At 42.6% G+C, this 20,324-nt stretch overlaps 1 protein-coding gene across 1 annotated transcript; it reads right to left on the bottom strand.

Moving 5' to 3' along the window:
- Positions 1-472: 472 nt before the first annotated feature.
- LOC109696415 (uridine phosphorylase 1-like) lies at positions 473-19,775 on the bottom strand. The gene is made up of 8 exons (XM_020179481.1): positions 19,701-19,775; positions 18,333-18,621; positions 10,526-10,592; positions 6,959-7,076; positions 5,838-5,993; positions 2,682-2,793; positions 901-1,110; positions 473-618 (listed from the first exon to the last, which is right to left on the bottom strand). The coding sequence occupies exons 1-8, from the start codon at positions 19,773-19,775 to the stop codon at positions 473-475; spliced, it is 1,173 nt and encodes a 390-aa protein (XP_020035070.1).
- Between the last annotated feature and the right edge of the window lie 549 nt (positions 19,776-20,324).

Genomic DNA, 20,324 nt, shown 5'->3' with positions numbered 1-20,324 from the left:
ATTGAAGGGTGGTTTGGACCAAGGCATGAATTGTCACATTTGGAAGGCTAAAGAGTGATGAAAGTCAAGCTCTTGGTAGGAGTGTGGGTGTCTCATTGGGCAGCAAACCATGATTTGTGCTGGGTTGTTTATCGTTCTCTTTGTCTTTCTCTCTCCCCGCAACCCCACCTGCTTTCTTCCTCCCTCCCTCCTTCCCTTTCTTCCTTCCTTCATTCCTTCCTTCCTTCCTTTCTTCCCTGCAAAGACAGTAAGGTTACTACATACTGTCATATGACAATAAAAGCACATTGTACACCATGGCACAGCAATGCCACCTTGGTCAGATACTGACTTGTAATGCATGGTAGATAAAAGACAGACATGAGCCTTTTAGGAAGGCTGCTCTAGGAAGAGGAACCATAGCAGGACTCCAGGAAGGGCAATTCAGAAATGAATGAAGAAAGGTTCCTAGGCCATCAAGTTCCCCTTTACCTCAGAGGCCACATGTATTGCACATGGCAGCAAAGACTGAAGATTCCATCTTGATGTTGCTGATGCCCGATGTGTGGGCAGCTTTCAGATAGGCCTGCTTGTCCTTCTCTGTGTAGAAGCAGAGCACACCATCCAAATGACCTTGCCCTGCAGCAGACACATGACAACCACCTGCATGCTGTCAGCTCCTAGTGCATTTCTGAACCATAATGACCCTAGGACAAGAGACAGGGGAGGCCCACAGAAGCCCTGCCTGCTCTCAAAAGTGCACACATGCTCATTACAACCTCTATGGAAATGTGAAATTGGGTCAACATCCCCCCCCAACCCATGAGGCCACAGCACCTCAGACAGCAGCCCACCAGTAGCAGGTGAGCTAGGGACAGGCTATGGCTTCCCCTGAGCAGAGCTGCCCTGCCATTATCTCACCTTCATAGAAGTCCAGGGTACACATGGTGTGTCCCACAACAGTGGTGAATTCACTCAGGTCTGCAGAGCACTGCAGCAACTCTGGCACCAGCTGCTCATCCAGGTCTGTACTCTGAACCACCCACTTCTCCAGGACAAGCTGCTGAAACTCCACCTTGAGGCAGGCGCCCACTGCCTGCCAGTTAATGACCACTGAGCCAGACTCCAAACCTGAAAAAGAGACATCACAGCTGAGGAGAGAGGATGGGACAATATACAGCAGAGCATAGGTAGAAAGTAATGCAATTCATCACCATACCCAAGTACCAAAGCATCCAGCCCTGTGATAAAGTCAGTCATCCTGTTTCACATGAGAAGCTCACCTGACTTTGAATTCACACGTAACATTGTGGACAAACAGGTGAAAGTGCAAAGAACACTGATTCTGCCAGAAGCCTCCACATCCTGTATCAAAGGATACAGTCTTCCATCTTTTCCTGTGATTCCCCATTGATGGCACTCCATCATATAGGGCATCATGATTGTGCTGGAATTGTAACCATGCACTCAAATTTTGTATCAGTCTCTCAGAAGGTTTGGCATTTAAACCAAGTCCTGAGAAATGATGGAATCACCCTACTCCACAGGCTGTCAGGTCTAGACATGAGGAATAATTGCATATATACCTGGTGGTCACCATCAACATCTGAGCCTAACTTGCCCCACAGTGGATGCAAGCTCCTCCCCATGAGCCCAATATCCTCCCTAAGAGAAAGACAATCCAGCATCCAGTTCCCAGTAGGAAGACTGGCATGCAGCTGTGACATCAGGCTGAAGAATAGATTCTTTAAAACAAATTAGACTAAGAGACTTTGCTTAGTGCTATGGTTTAATTAAGGTAGGTTCCCATCAATACCCATGTTGAAATGTAAGAGGTAAGAGCAGCTGGGGCCTATAGGAGGTCATTAGGGCTCTGTCCTAGTGAGTGGATACACACATTCATTGACATAAATGAGTTAATGAGAAAATTCAGGAGTGGCCATGTTATAAAGTCAGTTGGGCTAGGCTGAGACTCTGTCTTTCACCATCATGATGTCTTCTGCCATCCTGGGACTCTGAAAGATGGTTTCACCAAATGATTCCCTTCAATTAAGGATTATAACCATGAGGCCAATAAATTTCTTTACTTTATAATTTACCCTGTCTCTGGTATGTGATTATCCACACACACACAATCTAAAAAATTTCAGCAGTTTGCTTTCTCATTAAATCCTGTTCTTTCTTTACCCTCTTTGTTCAAAACACCCACAGACACACACATGCTGAGAACTGGGAACTTTAGAGCTCATTTAAGGACATTTTTCTTGTCTATGTATCCCACCTGTCCTCCCTGCTTGATTTGTTTCTGGATATCTCATGAGCTGCTTAAAATCTTTGCAGAAAGAAAGAGTGGTGGCAGAGAGTAAAGGAGAGGAGAGGCTGAGGAGAAGGAGAAACGGAAAAGAATAAACAGGAAATCAAATAAATACAAAGGCACAGTGTGCATACCAGATGAATGCACTTGTGCCAGCACAAGACCTGGCAACTGTCTGCTACTCATCTCTGGGGTTCCAACTGGGAGGATGCTGAGAACAAAATGTAACTAAACAAGTTTCTTTTCCCATCTCCTGTTAAGAAGCTCTCCTTGAAAAAAGTCAAAGGACCACACATTTTGTACCCAATCCCATGCCATGCTGGAGCTGATATAGCAGCTCTGGCCCCTCATCCACTCACAGGACAAATGCCACCTCCCCAGCCCTTACCTATCCCACTAGTGCTGATGTGGACGATGGTGACTTTGGAGCATCTAGCATGGTACAGCAGCTTGATGAGTTCATGTAACATGATGGCGATGGATGGAATGCCCATACCATGCTGGAATCAAGAGAGATATGCCAACAGCTGAGCCCACAGATGTACCTTTACCAACACAGAAGTCACTTCTCAGGTGGACAAGGTGGCACACACCTGTAATCCCGGCACTTGAGAGTCAGAAGCAGGATTATGAATTCAAGGCCAGCCTGGTTATAAAATGTGTCACACACACACACACACACACACACACACACACGAAACCAGACCAAACCAGAAGCTCCTTATCAGAGGATTGGGTCTGTGCAGCTTTATGTACCCACCATGAGCAAGAAGGGTCAGGACATTATCATGGGATATATTGAGAGACAAGAAGAGAATGAGAAAGAGAGGGAGGTTTCATTCACATAACTTTTCCTACAGTGCATTTGTGTAATTATTGTATCTTATTATTACTTTTGTTGTTCATCTCTTGCTGTGCCTAGTTTATACATTAAAATGAATCAAGGACACAGGCTGCAGATGGCTCATGCCTGTAATCCTAGATACCCATGAGCCAAGAGATAAGGAGAATCACAATTAGAAACCACCTTGTGCAAATAGTTCATGAGACCCTATCTTGAAAAAACCCATCATGAAAAAAGACTGGTGGAGTGGCTCAAGGTGTATATTCTGAGTTCAAACACTAGTACTGAAAAAAAAATGTATCAAGGGCAAGAATGAATATAGAAGTGTTGAAAACACCATAAAAATGGGACTAAGGAAGAAAGAGGGATGAAGAAGTTCATTTATCATACATATATACATGGAAATGTTACAAGGAAACTCCCTGTAGCTATCTTAAATGAACAAAAGTATCATTTTTTTTTCTTTTACAAAATCATAGAAAAGGAGGAAGGAACAGGTCCTGTCTGGGGGTTTTGGTACTAGAGGGAGGGGGAGGAGGTGGGGAAAAAGTATAGGAATGTAAATATGGTGCAAATACTGTGTACACATATATGTAAATGGACAAATGAGACCTGTTGAAAGTATTCCAGGAATGGGGTGAGGGAGGATAATGGAGAATGGTGGAAGGGGTGAATTCAAGTACAATATCTTTGAAATTCTGTAAGAACTTTCATAAATTCCACATGTACCACCACCAAGCACAACAATAAAAAAAGGAAAAAAGAAAACATTTAACACATACATAAAAAAAGTATCAAGTGTATGCACCATTGGGAAGGAGACAGTACAGATGGGGTTTTCACTTTCTTGGGTTAGATATCCACTGGGGGTCTTGGGGCATAACTTCCCCATGGTTGAGGTGACTGCTGTATTGTGGTTTATGTTTTATGTCATGCACTTTAACTAACAAGCTTATCATGATGGTAACAGATGAGATTAAATATAGATTTAAAGATGTTCATCAATCTAGAAACTTAGTGTACACAGTCCTATGTGTGACCTCATGTGATCTGCAAAACCTTGAAACATATGGCAGTAGAGGAACCAGAAGCTCAGCGGGAAGGTAGCAGCCATTATTGCTAGGAAACAAATATCTCCTTCTGGCATTTGAATCCCCAAACAGATGCTGACTTTTGTCTTGCTGGCTCATTTTCATGTCTTCATTTTTCTCCCTAACCTCTGTTTCAGAAAATCTATATACCTGGCTGGACTCTTAACAACCCATAACCAAATGACTTGCTAACTCTCTACTTCTGCCATTTCCTCCTCTGCGTATACCCACTCCCACTCTCAAAGACCCTCCCAGAGTTATTTCTTCTATAAAGCCCCTATGTGACATGCCCTGGGCACATTACACTATCTGTAGCAACCCCTGATTGGAAACAGACCCCTCTAAGAATTTGTCACAGTGTCTCCTACACAAGAATGAATGTAAAATGTTTAAGCCTTTTGAAATCACTGTAAAATGGAGACCAGGCAAATAAAAGAAAAATAGAGTGGATGAACCACTTCAGGATATAATACAAGTACAGATGGAAATGTCACAAGAAAAATACTTGTGTAGCTATCTTAAACAAACAAAAAATGTCATTTTTTTCATTAACAAAATAAAAGCAGAGAAGATATCCTGCCTAGGGGGAGTTTGGTACAATTAAGAGGGAATAGGAGGAGGGAATTGTGAAGGAGAGTGAATATGGTGCAAATACCATGTACACATGTGTGAATTTGGAAAAATAAGATGTGTTGAAATTATTTCAGGAATGGGAGAAGGTAAAGGAGAATGATAGAGGGGGTGAATTCAACTATGATGTATTTGATATATTGTAAGAATGTCAGTACATGCCACAAATATCCCCAGCACAACAATAAAAAAAGAAATTTCAAATAGACAGTATTGTTGAAAATAAGAAAAAAGAATTTGTCACAGTGTCTTAGACATAGGAAATACTTCCATTGACTATAACTAAATGATGTCATGGCTCCCAGCTACATGCTAGATGATGGAGACTGTGAGCTGTGTCAGCTGACCAGAGAGGTGGGGTGGAGGCCCCTATCAACAGGAGGGTAGCCATTGCTACCATTGTAGCTCATCATCTGTATTGCTAGTGACAAAGGGAATCAAAACTAGAAAAAATGGGCTGGCAGCATGGCTCAAGTGGTAGAACCCCAGCCTAGCAAGCAGGAGCGCTTGAGTTCAAACCCCAGTACTGCCAAAAAAAGTTGGAAACTTCTTTGGTAGAATATGAAGAGATTTCTGGGCTCACTGTAACAGCCAAGTCAAGATTAGTGCTGAAGTATGTTACTGTACTGTTTCAGAGTGTAGTGGTCCTATAACTACTATACCTTTATACAGACAGGAAAGACCCTCCAGTGTCTCCTTCAATAAAATTCAGCTCCATAATTGCCTGACTGTCCCACATATACCCTGTGTGGACAGGTGTATGGACTAAGATTTGCATTTGTGAATTGAGGAATCCCAGGAGACTGAAACTGAGGACAAGAACTTGTGTCCTATTCACCCCAGCTCTACCTGCTGAGGGCTCACCTTGCTCCTGACCATTTACAGCAAGCAGGTGTTGTAGTACCAGGTGTCTATGTGTGCAAAGGGGCAGGTGCAGGGCTGGAAGAGCCTAGAGACCAAGGAAGAAGCAAAAACTCGCACTCATGGACAGAACTGGTCCAACTTTATACATGGCATGTGGGCAGTCATACACAGATGTTGGGGTACTCATCCCTGGATGTCCAAATGCCAGCTCGACAGCCACATACTTGATGAAGGAGTTCATCCGAGAGTGGCTCCCAAGAACAGAGACAAACTGCAGCCAGAGAGAAGAGACGCCATGAGCACTGTTTACAGCAGAGATCTTCAAAGTCAGGTCATTAACCAGCAACATCTTTGTTATACAGAAGGTGTTAGAAATGTAAATTCTCTTGCCCTGAACAGATTGACTGTATGGGGAAGGGCACAGCCCTCTGTTTAATGAACTGTCTGTTGATATTCAGTGACACTGTACTTTGATTCAGTATGGGCCCCACAGAGAACAATGCACCCAGCATGACAAATCCAGGGACCCAGGCTCTTGCTATCTTTGAGAAGGCAATTCCAGGAACCCTAGCCACCACACCATGGGAAGGTAGTAAAGGGTTCTGAAGAGGGCATGTGTTCGAACTGAGATAGTGTGAGTTTGTCATTGTCCCTACACCTCCTCATGTGACCAGGATCCAACGGCCATCTATGAAATGGACGAGTCAGAAAAAACAGCTCTTAGAGACAATGAACTAAACAGAATAGCAATACTTGTCTATATTTACAAGCAGATGCGAACACCCTCCCTCACTCAGAATCCCTGCTCCTATTGGATGTGGTTTATTTATATCTCAGTTCTCTCAATGAAGCATTACACATGTTAGTGGTTTTATTTTATGAATTCAATCATTTATTTTTGAGATGGGGTCTCACTATGTTGCTGGCACTGGCACCAGTGATCCTCCTGCCACAGCCTCCCAAGTAACTGGGACGACATTTCCAAACCACCTGCCTGGCTCAGGATGTTTATTTTGTGCTCTGTTTCAATTCTACACTACAGTTGGAACAGATTAGTGGGGGGCTGATAGTTTCCTATTTTACTTGCTCATTCAAATACTTGAACAGTAACAATTTGCAAAAATTCAATAATCCCAGGAACCTGGCACCTCTGAACCATCTATGAGTAGGTTTCACTGTATCATATAGAAGAATGCTAGTATAAGACAAATTCCTAGAATTAGAGCCTGGTTTTACCTTCACATCACCAAACATAGCAGGGAATTCAAGTGTGCTTGTGCTCAGGCTAAAGTCGTAGAGAACATCTTCCTTCATTGTCACTATGTTTGGATTTGAAAGCTGAACAAGGCAGTCACTGCAAAAACAACAAAGCAAATCTACAGACCATGGTTGTTGATGCCCGCACTATAACCATATGAGGGACATGTGTGAAACAAGGAGCCTCTGGGAATAAGACAACCTTATATTGCCAAGGTCCCTCCTTCCACCTCCTATTTAACTCCTCTTTCTTCCTAAAGTCCCCACCCTTTGAATGTACTCAGCAAAAATTCAACAGAGTCCAAAAAAGTACAAGGATCAGTTGTTCAATCATGCCATATGGTTGCTATAGCTAGGTGCTGTCCAAATCAAATTAATTTAAAACATAAACTTGAAGCTGGGCACTGATTGGTCATGACTATAATCCTAACTACTCAGGAGGCAGCCAGCCCAGACAAATAGTTCACAAGATTCTATCTTGAAAAAAAAATCACTAAAACAGAGCTGATAGAGTGTCTCAAGGTGTAGGCCCTATGTCAAACCCCAGTACCAAAAAAAAAAACAACATAAACTTGACTGTTAAAAGTAACTAAATATGGCTCATTGGATATGTTTCTGTGAAACTTGATTGCTAGACTGACAACACGAAATTTTACATTTGTGCCTTAAGCTTACAAATACCAAATTGTAGATTCTTCTGAAATTATGCTTATGTAAATAACTAAATGAAGTTTAGCTTCTGATGTGATATGAATGCCTCTCTTTGGAGGCTTCAATTGGCAAATTTTATAATAAGTAATTCAAATCTCTGCTGTCTATGCAAAAAAAAAAGAAATTAATGTGTGTGAGAACAGAAAAAGAGAAAAAAATCACCTCTCCTCTTAATACCCAGAAATAACTTTTCCATTCTGCAGGTCTGTATTTTCTTTTTCTTGTCTTCTGGCACTACCTACCACTTTTCAGTACTATGTCTTCAGCAGTGGCAAGAGAATACATCTCTTCATTTTGCTTTATTTTCAGATCCAATACTGGAGGATTTATGTGTGTCTCACATTTCATGCCCATTGGGAAGCACACTTGTTCTACAACAGGAGTTGGCAATCTTATTTTAGAAAAGTACAGAAGGTAAGTGTGACTTCGTAGCATATTGCATTTGTCACAATAACTCAGTCTGCTATTCTCTCATAAAAGCAAGATAAACTACATGAAGGATGAGGACATGTGATTGCAATGAAATTCTGTCTACAATAAGAGCTACCCAAGGTCTAGGCAATTCCATTTCCAGACCCCAAACTTCCTGAGACTCAAATACTAACATGGTTCCCTCGACAATGCATGTATTCTGAATCCCACAGATAGGTGTGCTTCCCCAGCAAGGGAGGGCTGGGACTGGTTGAGTATCTGTGAGTGATACAGAAACAGAGGATGACAGGTAAACTCTCAGCATTGACCACATCTGACACATCAAAGACACATAGGCACTGGACTCATCAGATCCCATGAACAGGTGTTATCAATCTTGATCAGAGGGAGCAAACAAGCTGCCTGAGTCACAGGACACATCTATCTCCCTCGTATTCACTGCTTCTTGAAAAGAGTTGTGGCTGTCAGATTCAGAACTCATTTTAATTGGGGGAGGATTTTTTTTAGAGACTAAATTAACAATTGTGTGTGCTTAGTACTATATGGGGAGCAATGATGGGAGTCTCCATTTAGGATGAGACAGGCAGTTTAAGAGCAGACATCTAAAGAGTCATGAGAAACAATAGCCTTCCGAGAGAAATAAAAAGCCCCTTACCAAAGGGTATACAATGCAGGTATACAATATGGGTAGCAAGCCCCAAAGTCAGGATGAACTCATGAGATCCTGCTGGAATGTCCAGTTCGATAAGGAAAGGGATGGATAAGGTTGTGAGATTTAATGAAAAGTTTACTAGGCGCCAACAATCACAAATATAGAACACTTGGACATGACCCAGGGAGTGCCCTATATCATCTCCTACACTTCAGCCATTGTGTGACTAAGCTCTTCTACTAAGTCCATGGCTAAGGGTGCTTAGGTATCCTTTCAATAAACTTTATGTTTGCTTTGCTTTTAACTCCTAGCCTAGTGTCTTCACTCATCAACTATACCAAGACACGAATCTAGGGAACAACACTCCTGTATCAGTACTGTCCTAAGACTTTCCCACAATGACTTTTTGATCTGTACAAGAGTATGAAATTCTGACCATAAAAACACAGCCTACAGCCTGTGGAGCTCCTCTAATGACCATGATGTTTAATGTAATCATGGCCCTGTTCGCCCTCAGTGGGCTATGAACACAGAACACAATGAGAAGATCCTATGTGCATTCTTCAAAGTAACAAAACAGGATGTAATTAACTCTCCTGGCCATGTATTTCCAAATAGGAAGTCTTTCATCATTCCATGATTCCACCAAGAGCAGGAGAAGGAAGTAGTGTGAGACCATGAGACTACAATGATTTTCTAATATGTGTCTCTGACATATACCATAATGAACTCAAAAGGATTTAAAAATAGCAAGTCAGAGACAAAAGTACTTCTCCAGTCTACAAAACTCAGGAGAATTAATCTTGTTTTATTCTGGTACTTTATTCACTTAACAAATATTTATTGGGGACCTACTGCTGAGGACATAAAAGTGGACAGGAGCCACTGCAGGAACCCCCAGGAGAAGTGATAGACAGCTGGGGGGAAGGGGAGAGGAAAAAGAAATCAGTGGATTTGAAGGCTATTCAAGGGTCTGCGAGTAAGCCTCAGTGGTAGACCATATGGAAGGAAAGAGACAGAGGGAGAGAGAAAGAGGAGGGGAGAGAAGAAAAGAAGGAAGGAAGGAAACAAAGAAAGAAATAGTGAGAGAGAAACAAAGAAAGAGTGAGAGGGAAACAAAGAAAGGAAGAAAAAGAGGCTGGGGGAAGGGAAGGGAAGACAGAAAAAGAACAGAGAAATAGAGAGAGGGAAACAAAGAAAAAGAGAATGAGGGACAGAAAGAAAGAAAGGGGAGAACAGAGGAGAGGAAAGAAAAGAAAGGAGCAAGTAGCATACTGATGAAGACAACCACTTTTTGCTTTTCTAGCAATACCAAGACCTAAAAGGCAGGTCATGAGAAGTTCTCAGTAGATTTATGAAAATCTTCCAAGAAAGGACAAAGGATTTAAGATTCAGAAACAAGTCAGAGTTAGATGAGCAGGGGATTTTGTTTTAGAAAAGTGGCCACACACTTCTTTGTCTTCTGAGACCATTTCCTGAAGTTTAAGGGTAAAGGCCACAGCACCCAAAGATGAAGGTCCTTGAGATCTGAACCATAAGACTTTCAAGCCCTTAATCCCTCAGTCTCTGCCATGAGAATCACATATGTTGACTCATGTAAACTTCTTAGAAAAATTAATGGCTCAAAGAATACAATATAAACCCAATAAACCCAATCCAGTCCAACTCAACTCAACCCAACCCAACACAACACAACACAATCCATTACACCCAATCCAACCCAAACAGCCCATGATTAAGCCAAGTCTTACTTGGGATAATTTTTAAGTTCCTTTGCTCTGGCTTCTGCTGTCACCATGTTCTCAGTGTGGCAGGAACCTGAGAGAAAAGCATCACACAGAGTACAGTGAATTGACCCAAGACAGACCAGGGTAATGTGTGGCCCCTTAATGTGGGAAGTCAGTGTAGAGTGCACAAGGTGAGATTCTCCACACACTTACATCCTGGAGATAATGAAAATGTATAAAGTGTGTGTATGTGTGTGTTTAGGAGAGGAGGTGACAAACACATCCCAAAAGTCCACAGGGTTGGAGCTCACATTTCTGTAGAAAACATATCCCCTATTCCTGGATTCTAGGCCAGCAGCAATCAGGATATCATGGTCCCTAGGACCCATGCATCTCAGCCTGGCCCTCAAACAGTTTCAGCTAGCCACTTGCAGGCTAGCAAGAGATGAGTTGGTAGACCTGGTCAAAGGTGGAGCAAAGGCACCAGCTTTCAGGATGCCACAGGAAGAAGAGGACGTGCAGCTGTTGTGGATCAGCCTGCTGCCCTGCCTCCCCTGAAAAACCAACACAGGAGCTTATTACACATAAGAGAAGCTTTTCTGTTGGGTCACAGGAGACATATACTCTCTAGAGACCTCTCTGTGTAGATAAGCGCAGCTTGGCAGAGCAATTGGAGGTGAGTGAAACTAATATGCCAATGAATCCCTGATAACCCTGCACCTGCCAGGCCCTCACCTCCTACCTTAAATATTCAGCAAAGCAAGAACTCTAGAGAGATAGAGGAAGGGAAACACCCTGAGGAGCCATACTTACATAGAGACAATCAGTGGAAGGATGCAGGCTGGAGCCTGTGACTCACACTGTAATACTAGCTATTCAGGAGTCAGAGATTTGGAGGGTCCCAGGTCAAGGCCAGCCCTAGATATATATATTCTTGAGACCCTATCTTGAAAACAAGCAACATGAAACAGAGCTGGTAGAGTGGCTTAACTGGTAGAATGCTTGTCTAGCAATCATGAAGCCCTAGTTTATACCCAATACCTCTGACCCCACAAAAATTATATGCAGGCTGCATCCATTTTCCAGAATCCTGGCCAATATTCTCACAACTGTGTTCTCAGCCTGTGTCTAAGCAGTCTCATTCACCAAGCTAATACTGCAAATACCTTTTTGTGGGGGTGGGGTGGTAGGAAGAATGTTACAGAATTTGTAACTGTTATTATAACAATTACAAATCATTTCATTTTCAGTAAACTTGGAAAAGCAGAGAAAATGACACTTCTTGGTTTCAAAGCAAACTTTCCCATGAAATTGCTGCTGTTTTTATCCATCTAGCTTTGGTTCTCTTTTGACATTTGTAAAGAGTTGTGTAGAAATTCCAACTCTTGGCATCCAGTGAAGAGGAGCTAAGAAATGGCAGAGTATTGTTTGGTAGTGCTGGGGATCGAGCACAGCGCCCCACACATGCTAGGAAGCACTCTAACCCTGAACTACAGTCCCAGCATGGGATTGAGTTAAAAATGAGGCATGACACCGCCTCCCCAGCCTTGTGACACCAGGGGTCAAACATGAAGCACTCACAGGCACAGCATTTATGAGCCAGAAGCAAGAGGCTGATTTCCCTAACGTGGGGTTCATGAGATCAGTGCATCCCTTTTCTGAATTTCAAGGAAGGATACTTGATTGTAAACATGTGTTCATGACTTCAGTGTTTCTATAGCACACCCTGGACAGATCTACACACAGCCCAACTTCTACAGAGGTCTCACTTCCAGGACCCATTGCCCACCAGAGCAGTGAGCTGAATGTGGTTGTCCCAATTCTGCCTGTGGCAGTCCATTCATTGGTCAGCTGAGTGGGGTGTATATTCTTATCAACCCACTGACATCCTTGTAAAGCTCTCACATCTCCACTGAGGCAGGTTTGGGGTCATGCAGGGAGTTACTGTCCCGAGTGTGACATTCTGTCCAGCAAGACAGATAAACAGGAAGCCAGTTCTCTGGTCCAGTCCTTCTGTGCACTCACTCCTTTCTGAGTTTGCTTCCTCTTCCTCCTAGCAGTCTTAGTACTTATAGGCTCCCCTCCTAAATTCCCCAAGACTACCTTTTCTCTACCTCAGCCCTATGCTCATGGAAGCTTTATTTCACCAAATTCTGGTGAACCAAGCGTGGACACATATGCAGGTTTTCTGGGATGGGGAAAGTGAAGGGTGGTCTTTGGGGTTTACCTGCAGTACACTGGCTTGATTATCACAGGTCCATTTCACTACCAAAAGATCTGAGTGCTACAAATCACCCACCAATCCTGAAGGTCAAAAACCAGATGAGGAGAGGGACAAAATCCTTCTTTCACCTTAGGCCACTGGAGTCTCACAGGATGTGGAACAACAGATGACTGTGGGCAGCCTGTGACTGATAGGCTCACAGAGGCCAACTGGTGAGTGGTGGGCACTGACCACCAGCAAAAAGACCTCAATGAAAATAGACATGAAGTAGTGACCGTTTAGGGACACAGGAAGAAATGCGTGGAGTGCAACTCAGCCTCACAGCCAGGCCTGATCTCTGTAAGCTGAGTATATGTGGTCAGAGATTTTGAAACACTTCCCCACTTTTGGAATTTTGATCTCGGTTCATCTCTTTCTTTATTGGTGAACTTAATTGTACATAGAAAAGGATTTCATTATGACATTTCCATGCATGCATTCAAAGTACATTGATCATAGTCACCCCTCTTTTCTCTCTCATCTTCCATTCCTTGCCTTTTCTCTTCTCCTTCTGTTTCTGTGGTAGTTCCCATTCCATGCTGTTTGTGCCCCCTTAACTTTTCTTTTGGTGGTACTGGGACTTGAACTCAGGGCTTTGTGCTTGCTGGGAAGGTGCTCTATCACTTGTGCCACGTCCCAAACCCCTGCCCTCGAATTTCTATCAAGGAGAAGACATGAGTACTTATCTGTCTGGACTGGCTTACTTCACTTAACATAGCTCCAGTTCTCTCCACTTTTCAACAAATGCTGTTTATGCTCCATTTAGCATTGAATTTTGTTTTAACCTAGGAGAGTTTACTCACAGAATTTTAGGGGGATATTTCTTTATTTGTTTTTGTTTGTTTGTTTGTTTGCTGGTGGAAGTGGGGAATGATGTCAGGGCCTTTTACTTCGTAGGCAAGCATTCTACCATTTGGGCCACACTTCCATCCCCTTTTGCTTTGATTTTAAATTGGTTCACATCTTGTTGCCTAGGGCAAAAGCTCCATGCTTCTCATGGAGCTGAGATCACAGTGTGTGCCACAATACATACTTTGTTTAGATGGGATCTCAATAACTTTTCTTCAGGCTGTCCTTGTACCTTGGCACTTAGCATTGCCAACATTGGTCATTTAAAGAATGTGAGGCCAGGTACCAGTGTCTCACACCTGTAATTCCAGCTACTAAAGAAGCAGAGATCAGAAGGATATCGATTCAAAGCCAGGTGTGGGCAAATAGTTCATGACATCCTATCTTGAAAAAACCCATGGCAAAAAAGGACTGGTGGAGTAGCTCAAGGCAGAGGCCCTAAGTCAAATCACAGTGTTGGGAAAATCAAAGGTCCACTGTGCTCTAACATGTCACTATAAAGAGACAAGATTTTGATATTCTATTGGGGTGTTTCATTTTAATGTTTTGGATGTATGGAAATATTTTTAAACTCAGAAATAAAATCAAAAATAAAAGGTTAAAAAAACTTACAATGTAAAATAACTGTAAATGCTCAAAAGGAGAAAAAATGGAAGAAAAAGAGAGGAAAAGTAAGGGAGGGTGAAATAACTAATAAAGCAAGAAAAAAGTGAAAAGAGGGAAGGAAGAAGAGAAGGAAGGAAGAAAGAAGGGAAGGAGGAAGGAGAAAAGGAAGTGAAAAAGGGATGGAGGTTGGAAGGAAAGAAGGGAGGGAGGGAAGGACAGCCAGATGGAGGAAGGGAGGAAAGAAATAGAAAAATAAGGAAAGGAGGGAGGGAAGGAGAAAGGAAGGAGACAGGATGGAAGGAACAAAGAAATGAACTAAAGAACAAAGAAGTAAAAACACGAGGAAATGCTGAGGAATGATAAATGAAATGAAGGAGGACTTCCAGTCGCAGACACCATGAATCTGGTAGTATCTGATGTGCCTACTCTTGGAGCTAGCTAAGGTCCCAAGGTCTCCCATGATGAGATTGCTACACAAGAGCAGCAGATGCAGAAGCAAGTACTCTCAGATTGGCTTCTCATGGATCTCAGTGACCAGGACTCTGGGCTATCAGGAAACTGTCCAGTCTAGCCTGGAATGTAGAGCAAGTAGGTGGTGACAGGGCACCTGCCTTGAGTTGTGTGTACCAATCTCAACTTACCATCCCCCATTCTCCTCCAAACAACTCCAGTCACATATTGACTCTCCTCACTCCATCACAGTCTTTTGTGATAGCATAACCTGTGACTTCCATGCTGCTACTTCTGGGGGTCACTTCTCATCCTCTTCCTATTCAATCAATCAGCAGCATTGAGACAATGGGTCATTGCCATTCCTTGAAAACCACATCCCTGTGCTCCCGGGACACTCTGTCTCCTTTCTTTCTCCTCCAAATCTGGCACCCCTTCTCAGATGCAAGTACTCACAGCTTATCTGACTTCCTCTTCCCCACCTACAGTCACTCTTTTGATGACTTTCAAGTCATTTTTACAACACCAACCAAATCCATATATCTAGTACAAACTCTTTACCTCAGTGGGAAACTGGTGTCACCAAAGTCCACTTGATAATGTCACTTGGCTAGCTCATTAACATGCCCCAAATCAACATCCAGAGTTCCCCTCCCTCTGCATTCTCCCAACCCCATTTCCAAGAAAAATGTGTTCCAATCTTCTCCTCCTCAGTAAATGGCCACATCTATTTCCAATTACCAAACTCAAACTACTTAGCATCATGCTTACATGATATCCATCAATGGATTCTTCTGCTACTACCTTCAAAGTATATCAGGAATTCCACCACATCCACTGCCTCTAGTAGTGTGACTGCATTGAACCTCCACCAAGTATTGCATGGATGAATGACTCAGTTTCCTAACTACTCCCCATTTCCACTCTGGTCACCTTCAGTGTATGCTCAACACAATGTGAGTTTGTAGGTACAGTTCATCCTTTTGTCTGTGGGTTACATATTCATTGATTCAAACAATCACAAATCAAAACTGTGGTTAGACTTACAATGCTTTTCTGTACTGATAAACCAGACTTTTTATTGTTGCTTTTCTATAAATTATACAGTATAACAGCTGTTTACATAGCAAAAAAACCCACATAGTTTGTGTCTTATTCCTCTGCTCAGATTATTCAAATAACCATTTTACTCTAAATGAAAATCAAACAGTATATAACAGCGTTACCAGAATTCTACAATGGGAAAATGACCTGGAATTTCTCATCTGAACAAATAGAACTGCTTCCCTATGGCCTGTGTGTGTGTGTGTGTGTGTGTCCTAATGTTTGTACACTGCAGTCATAGTACATGATGATGGTGTTTCTGCTTTTTATAGTTGACCTACAGAATCATTTTCCATTCACCACACTAATAATTAAGTGGTTGTGCTCAGTAGGCTGTCAACATTTACTTACTTTAATTTTGGATATTAAATTTATCCATCATTATAAATGACATCTTCAGGCATATAGCTTTTATGCATCATATGTAAGGTAAATTGCTAAAAAAAATTCCTGGGACAAAAGACTTCAACTTGCTTTTCCAAAGTCATTGTATCCATTTTTATTGCCAAAGCCACATATGTAAATATCAATGCACCACAATATCCAAGCATTGTTATCATAATTTACTTTAAAATGCTCATGCAATCATTGAAATGCTGCTTTGATCTACTCTTAGTTTCTTCACTGATTTGTAAGACTCTGAATTTGCATGATTCATGATATTTTCACTTGGCCTTGCAGAAATCCCCAAAGGTAACATGGGGGTCCAGGAATGGTCCTTTTGGGGACTTGACTTTACTAGTAATTGCACTAGTAATAATTACTAATGTCATGATTTACTGGGATCACTAGCATTCCTGCTCTATTTGCTGGTCCCTATATTGGTACTTTCCTCCCAATGCAGTTAGCACATATACTTTCATCTTGAACTATAAAACCTTCTTAGAACAGGCAGGGTCAGGCCTACATGCTGCTGTCAGCACAGGGTTACTGAAATGCCTGCACTGTCAGTGTCTACCACAGTAATATAAGTCAGAAAGAATGGTCAGTGTTGTCAGTCATTAGCTCAGGCCCTCTCATTCTTGTCATGATGGACATTCAGGATCAGGTGAGACATTGTTATGGGGCTGTCCTGTGTTGGGAGGACATTTAGCAGCATCTCTGGCCATATCCATCCTCCCCTACTTGTGACACTAAAAAATACATCCAAATATTGACATATATTGCATGGGAGACAGGGGAAGGAGGGGACCATGACCTTTTATAATGGGACCTTAACTGAAGGCTTTGTGCTTAAGGAAAGGCAAAGGTCACAGACAAGCACAAATCTCAGCCCAACTCGAGTTCAGCTTGACTTGAATCCATCTTACAAAGCAGCACCTTGGGTCACCCATCACCTGCTGGCCTCAAATCTCATTCCCTGGGTCTTGCTTCTGTTCTGCTTTTTGTTTGCTTATTTGTTTTTCATGCTGAGGATTGAGCCCAGGACTTGCATGTGGAACCAGTGCTCCACCACTGAGTTACATCCTCAGTCCTGCTGACCTTTATTTGAGGGGAAAAAAAACTCATCTTTCACTGGATGTCTAGAGTGAACATAGCTCTGTCAAACCCATCTCCTGCTTAATTGTTACTAAAGATCAAATCGTTAGAAAGAAGTGATTCAAAATATAAACAAAATTTTACAAAGTGTTATAAACTTAACAATATCTCTCTGGAGACTCAGTTTCAAACATCTACTCAGAGACTTACTGTCAGGCTGTCTCAAGCTGCAGAGTCCCTGCTTAGCAAGTGCAAAAACTGAGTTCAAATCCCAATACCACCAAAACCAAAAGATATATACTGTCAAAAAACTGAAACTATAAGAAGAACCTACAGTAAAGCAGATTTAAGAGATCAGCTCAGCCATCCACACAAAAGTGCGTGCTGAGTGACTAAAAATGAAGCATGAAGAGGCCCAGCCCAAATGAGGAAGTAACCCACAAAAGAATAAACCTGAACTAAACCGTCACTGCTGATTTCCAAGTCACATTCCCGGAGCAGGAATTATGTCATCAATTATGTCATCATTATGTCATCAATGTTGCAATAATTTTGCCAAAAATACTGTATTATTTTATCTGTCTCTAATTCCTCCATGCATTGTGAACTTTCAGGACTGGATAGAGAGTGAAGAGGAAACAAAGAAGAATAAAGTAAGGAAAAGGTGAGGAGGAGAACAAAGGTGAAATTATGATTGTTTCTGATTGTTTTCAATTATATAAACCATGAAAAATCGGCTTTAGTGACAGCAGGTTGAAAATAAGGTGGAGACGTCATCTTTAAACACTTAACTCACAGCAGGATGCGGTGGCCCACACTTGTAATCCAGACACTTGGAATGGGAGTAGGAGGACTGCAGTCCAAACAAGCCCAAACCAAGGCAAAAATGCAACTCTCTAAGTGATAAATAACTAAAGCTACCAAAAAACGAGGTGTGGCTCGAAGCTTACCAGGCATATGGCCCCAAGTTCAAACCACAGTACGGCCAAAAACCATCATCAATTCTTCTATTCCGCAACTCCATAGGACTGGACCACAGTCTTACAATGCTATTATGGGTTCAGTGCTAGATCTCCTTACACAGGGTGGGGCCATCTCTGACTTTAAAAAGCTGCAGGTCAAGATGGTCATGTGGGGATCTTGTCACTTCCTGCAGCCCTACCAATAACTCCACTGCTGCTGCTAAAGCCAAATCCAGAGCCTGAGCCAGCTTCTTCAAAGGCTGGAGAGCAGGAATCTGCTCCTCACAGGTTCTGGAGATCAATGCAGCTTCTTCAGAGAGTTCAAAGCTCAAGTCCCCTGCATCACATGCCACAGAGTTCCAGTCAGCGCCTACACCACATTCATCAGGAGACTTTCTGGTCTTCATCTGTGACCACACACAACAGGCTGGTCAAGGAGAAGCTTCACTTCTTGCCATTCCCTCTTCATCTGTTAGCTAAGCAGTTCATGATGATGGATGCAGTGACAGCTTTGCAGGGCAGGTGGCAGGCATCCTTTTGAACTCTTGTCTCCTTGCTCATCACTTCAGGTCTGTGGGTGAGATCTGAGATGCCTGCCCTTCTATCTCTGATCAGTTTACCAAGAACTCAGATTAGGAGTTTATATGGAAATGTTAGAAAAGACTGTTGGGATTATTATCCCAAGTCCAAAGGATGGCAAACACATGTCCAACTCTATAAGAGTGGAATGGAATAAAAATGGGAAGGCTTTAGGGTCAGAGCATACATGACCAGGACTTGCATTTTGAAGTGCCCATGTTTTCTGGACACTGTCCTTAATTCAGAGACCTGTTTGTAACCATGTCAGTTTTCCATCCAGGAGGAGAACAGCAATCATAAGGGGATCTGTGTCCAGGAAACTGTTTCTCTCACACCTAGCTACAACTTGTCCTCTCTCGAAAATCTACGTGAGAAAAAGGAACATCAGGGCAGAGGTCCTCCTTGTTGAAAGACCTGCTGGGAGTGCCTAAGACAAGGAACTGTACAGAGGCTGCCAGTAGAAGCTGAGAAGCTGATTGAGTAAAAAATGCACCATGTAATCCAGTGCTTGCTGCATGACCTCAATGACTCTGCTGTCACTGGTAAGCCCCCATCTCTGTCCTCCTAATCTTCTGCTCCTTCACCTGACTTGTCTGCTTAATCTTCTTAGCTACAAATCTAATTAGATTAGCCCAAGTGATTCCTGATGTGTATAGGGTCACCAAGGTCACACCAAATCTCACACAAGACCTCTTGAAAACATATGGCTTGAAGGACATGGTCAGTTATATGAATCTCCTTGGAAAATGAAAAGTCTGAACAAAATCTTCTCTGAATAACAAAAACAAGGTTCTCTGGAGTCCACAAGTCAGCTGATGGAGGAAGGAGGACTTTGATTTTCAGGGCTAGAAGAATTAGGTCAGGGATCCTTTGAGGGGCCTGCAAAGTCAGACATGTGTGCACTTACAGGGATGAAATAGTCACTTGTCTCCTCCAGGGAACACTCACAGGACATAGCTATGGCAGCCAGACACAGTATCATTATCAGATTACCAAAACTACAGCCATTTATGGTTAGATCCCCTAGTAGGTCCTGAGGTAGGGAACACACTTTTAACTTCAGTCCTCAACAGGACTGTTATCTCATCCTTTAAGAAGTCAGCAGTCAAAGAAGGAATCATGAGTCACACAACAGAAAGCAGGATCAGCCGTGGGGTCCAGACAGAACACTGCATGGACCCACATAGCTATTGTCATTCCTCCAGCTGCATGACATTTATCCTGCTGAGCAGCAATTGGAGCAGGACCCTCCCACACATGCATAAAGTCCCTTCTCAACTGTTGAGCTCAGTGCTTCATTTAGTTTAGTAAAATGTGAATGGCTTACACTACTTGGTGCAGTTAGCCACCTTTCTCCAAAGGTCAGGATGAAGAAAAAAAGGTATCATAGTGGGAAGTGCTACCTACCTGAGAATCTGGGACTAGGAAGATAGCAAGAGTGACTTATGCTACATCCGTTTGTAGAAATCAGGATTACTTCTGGTCCATGAGACACCCTAAAGACAATAGTGCAGGCACAGGTGCTATTTCC

This window comes from Castor canadensis, chromosome 15 (assembly GCF_047511655.1).
Source record: "Castor canadensis chromosome 15, mCasCan1.hap1v2, whole genome shotgun sequence".
In the NCBI taxonomy this organism is placed as follows: Eukaryota; Metazoa; Chordata; class Mammalia; order Rodentia; family Castoridae; genus Castor; species Castor canadensis.
The sequence above is the reverse complement of the archived record's forward strand: the minus strand, read 5'-3'. Positions and strand labels throughout refer to the sequence as shown.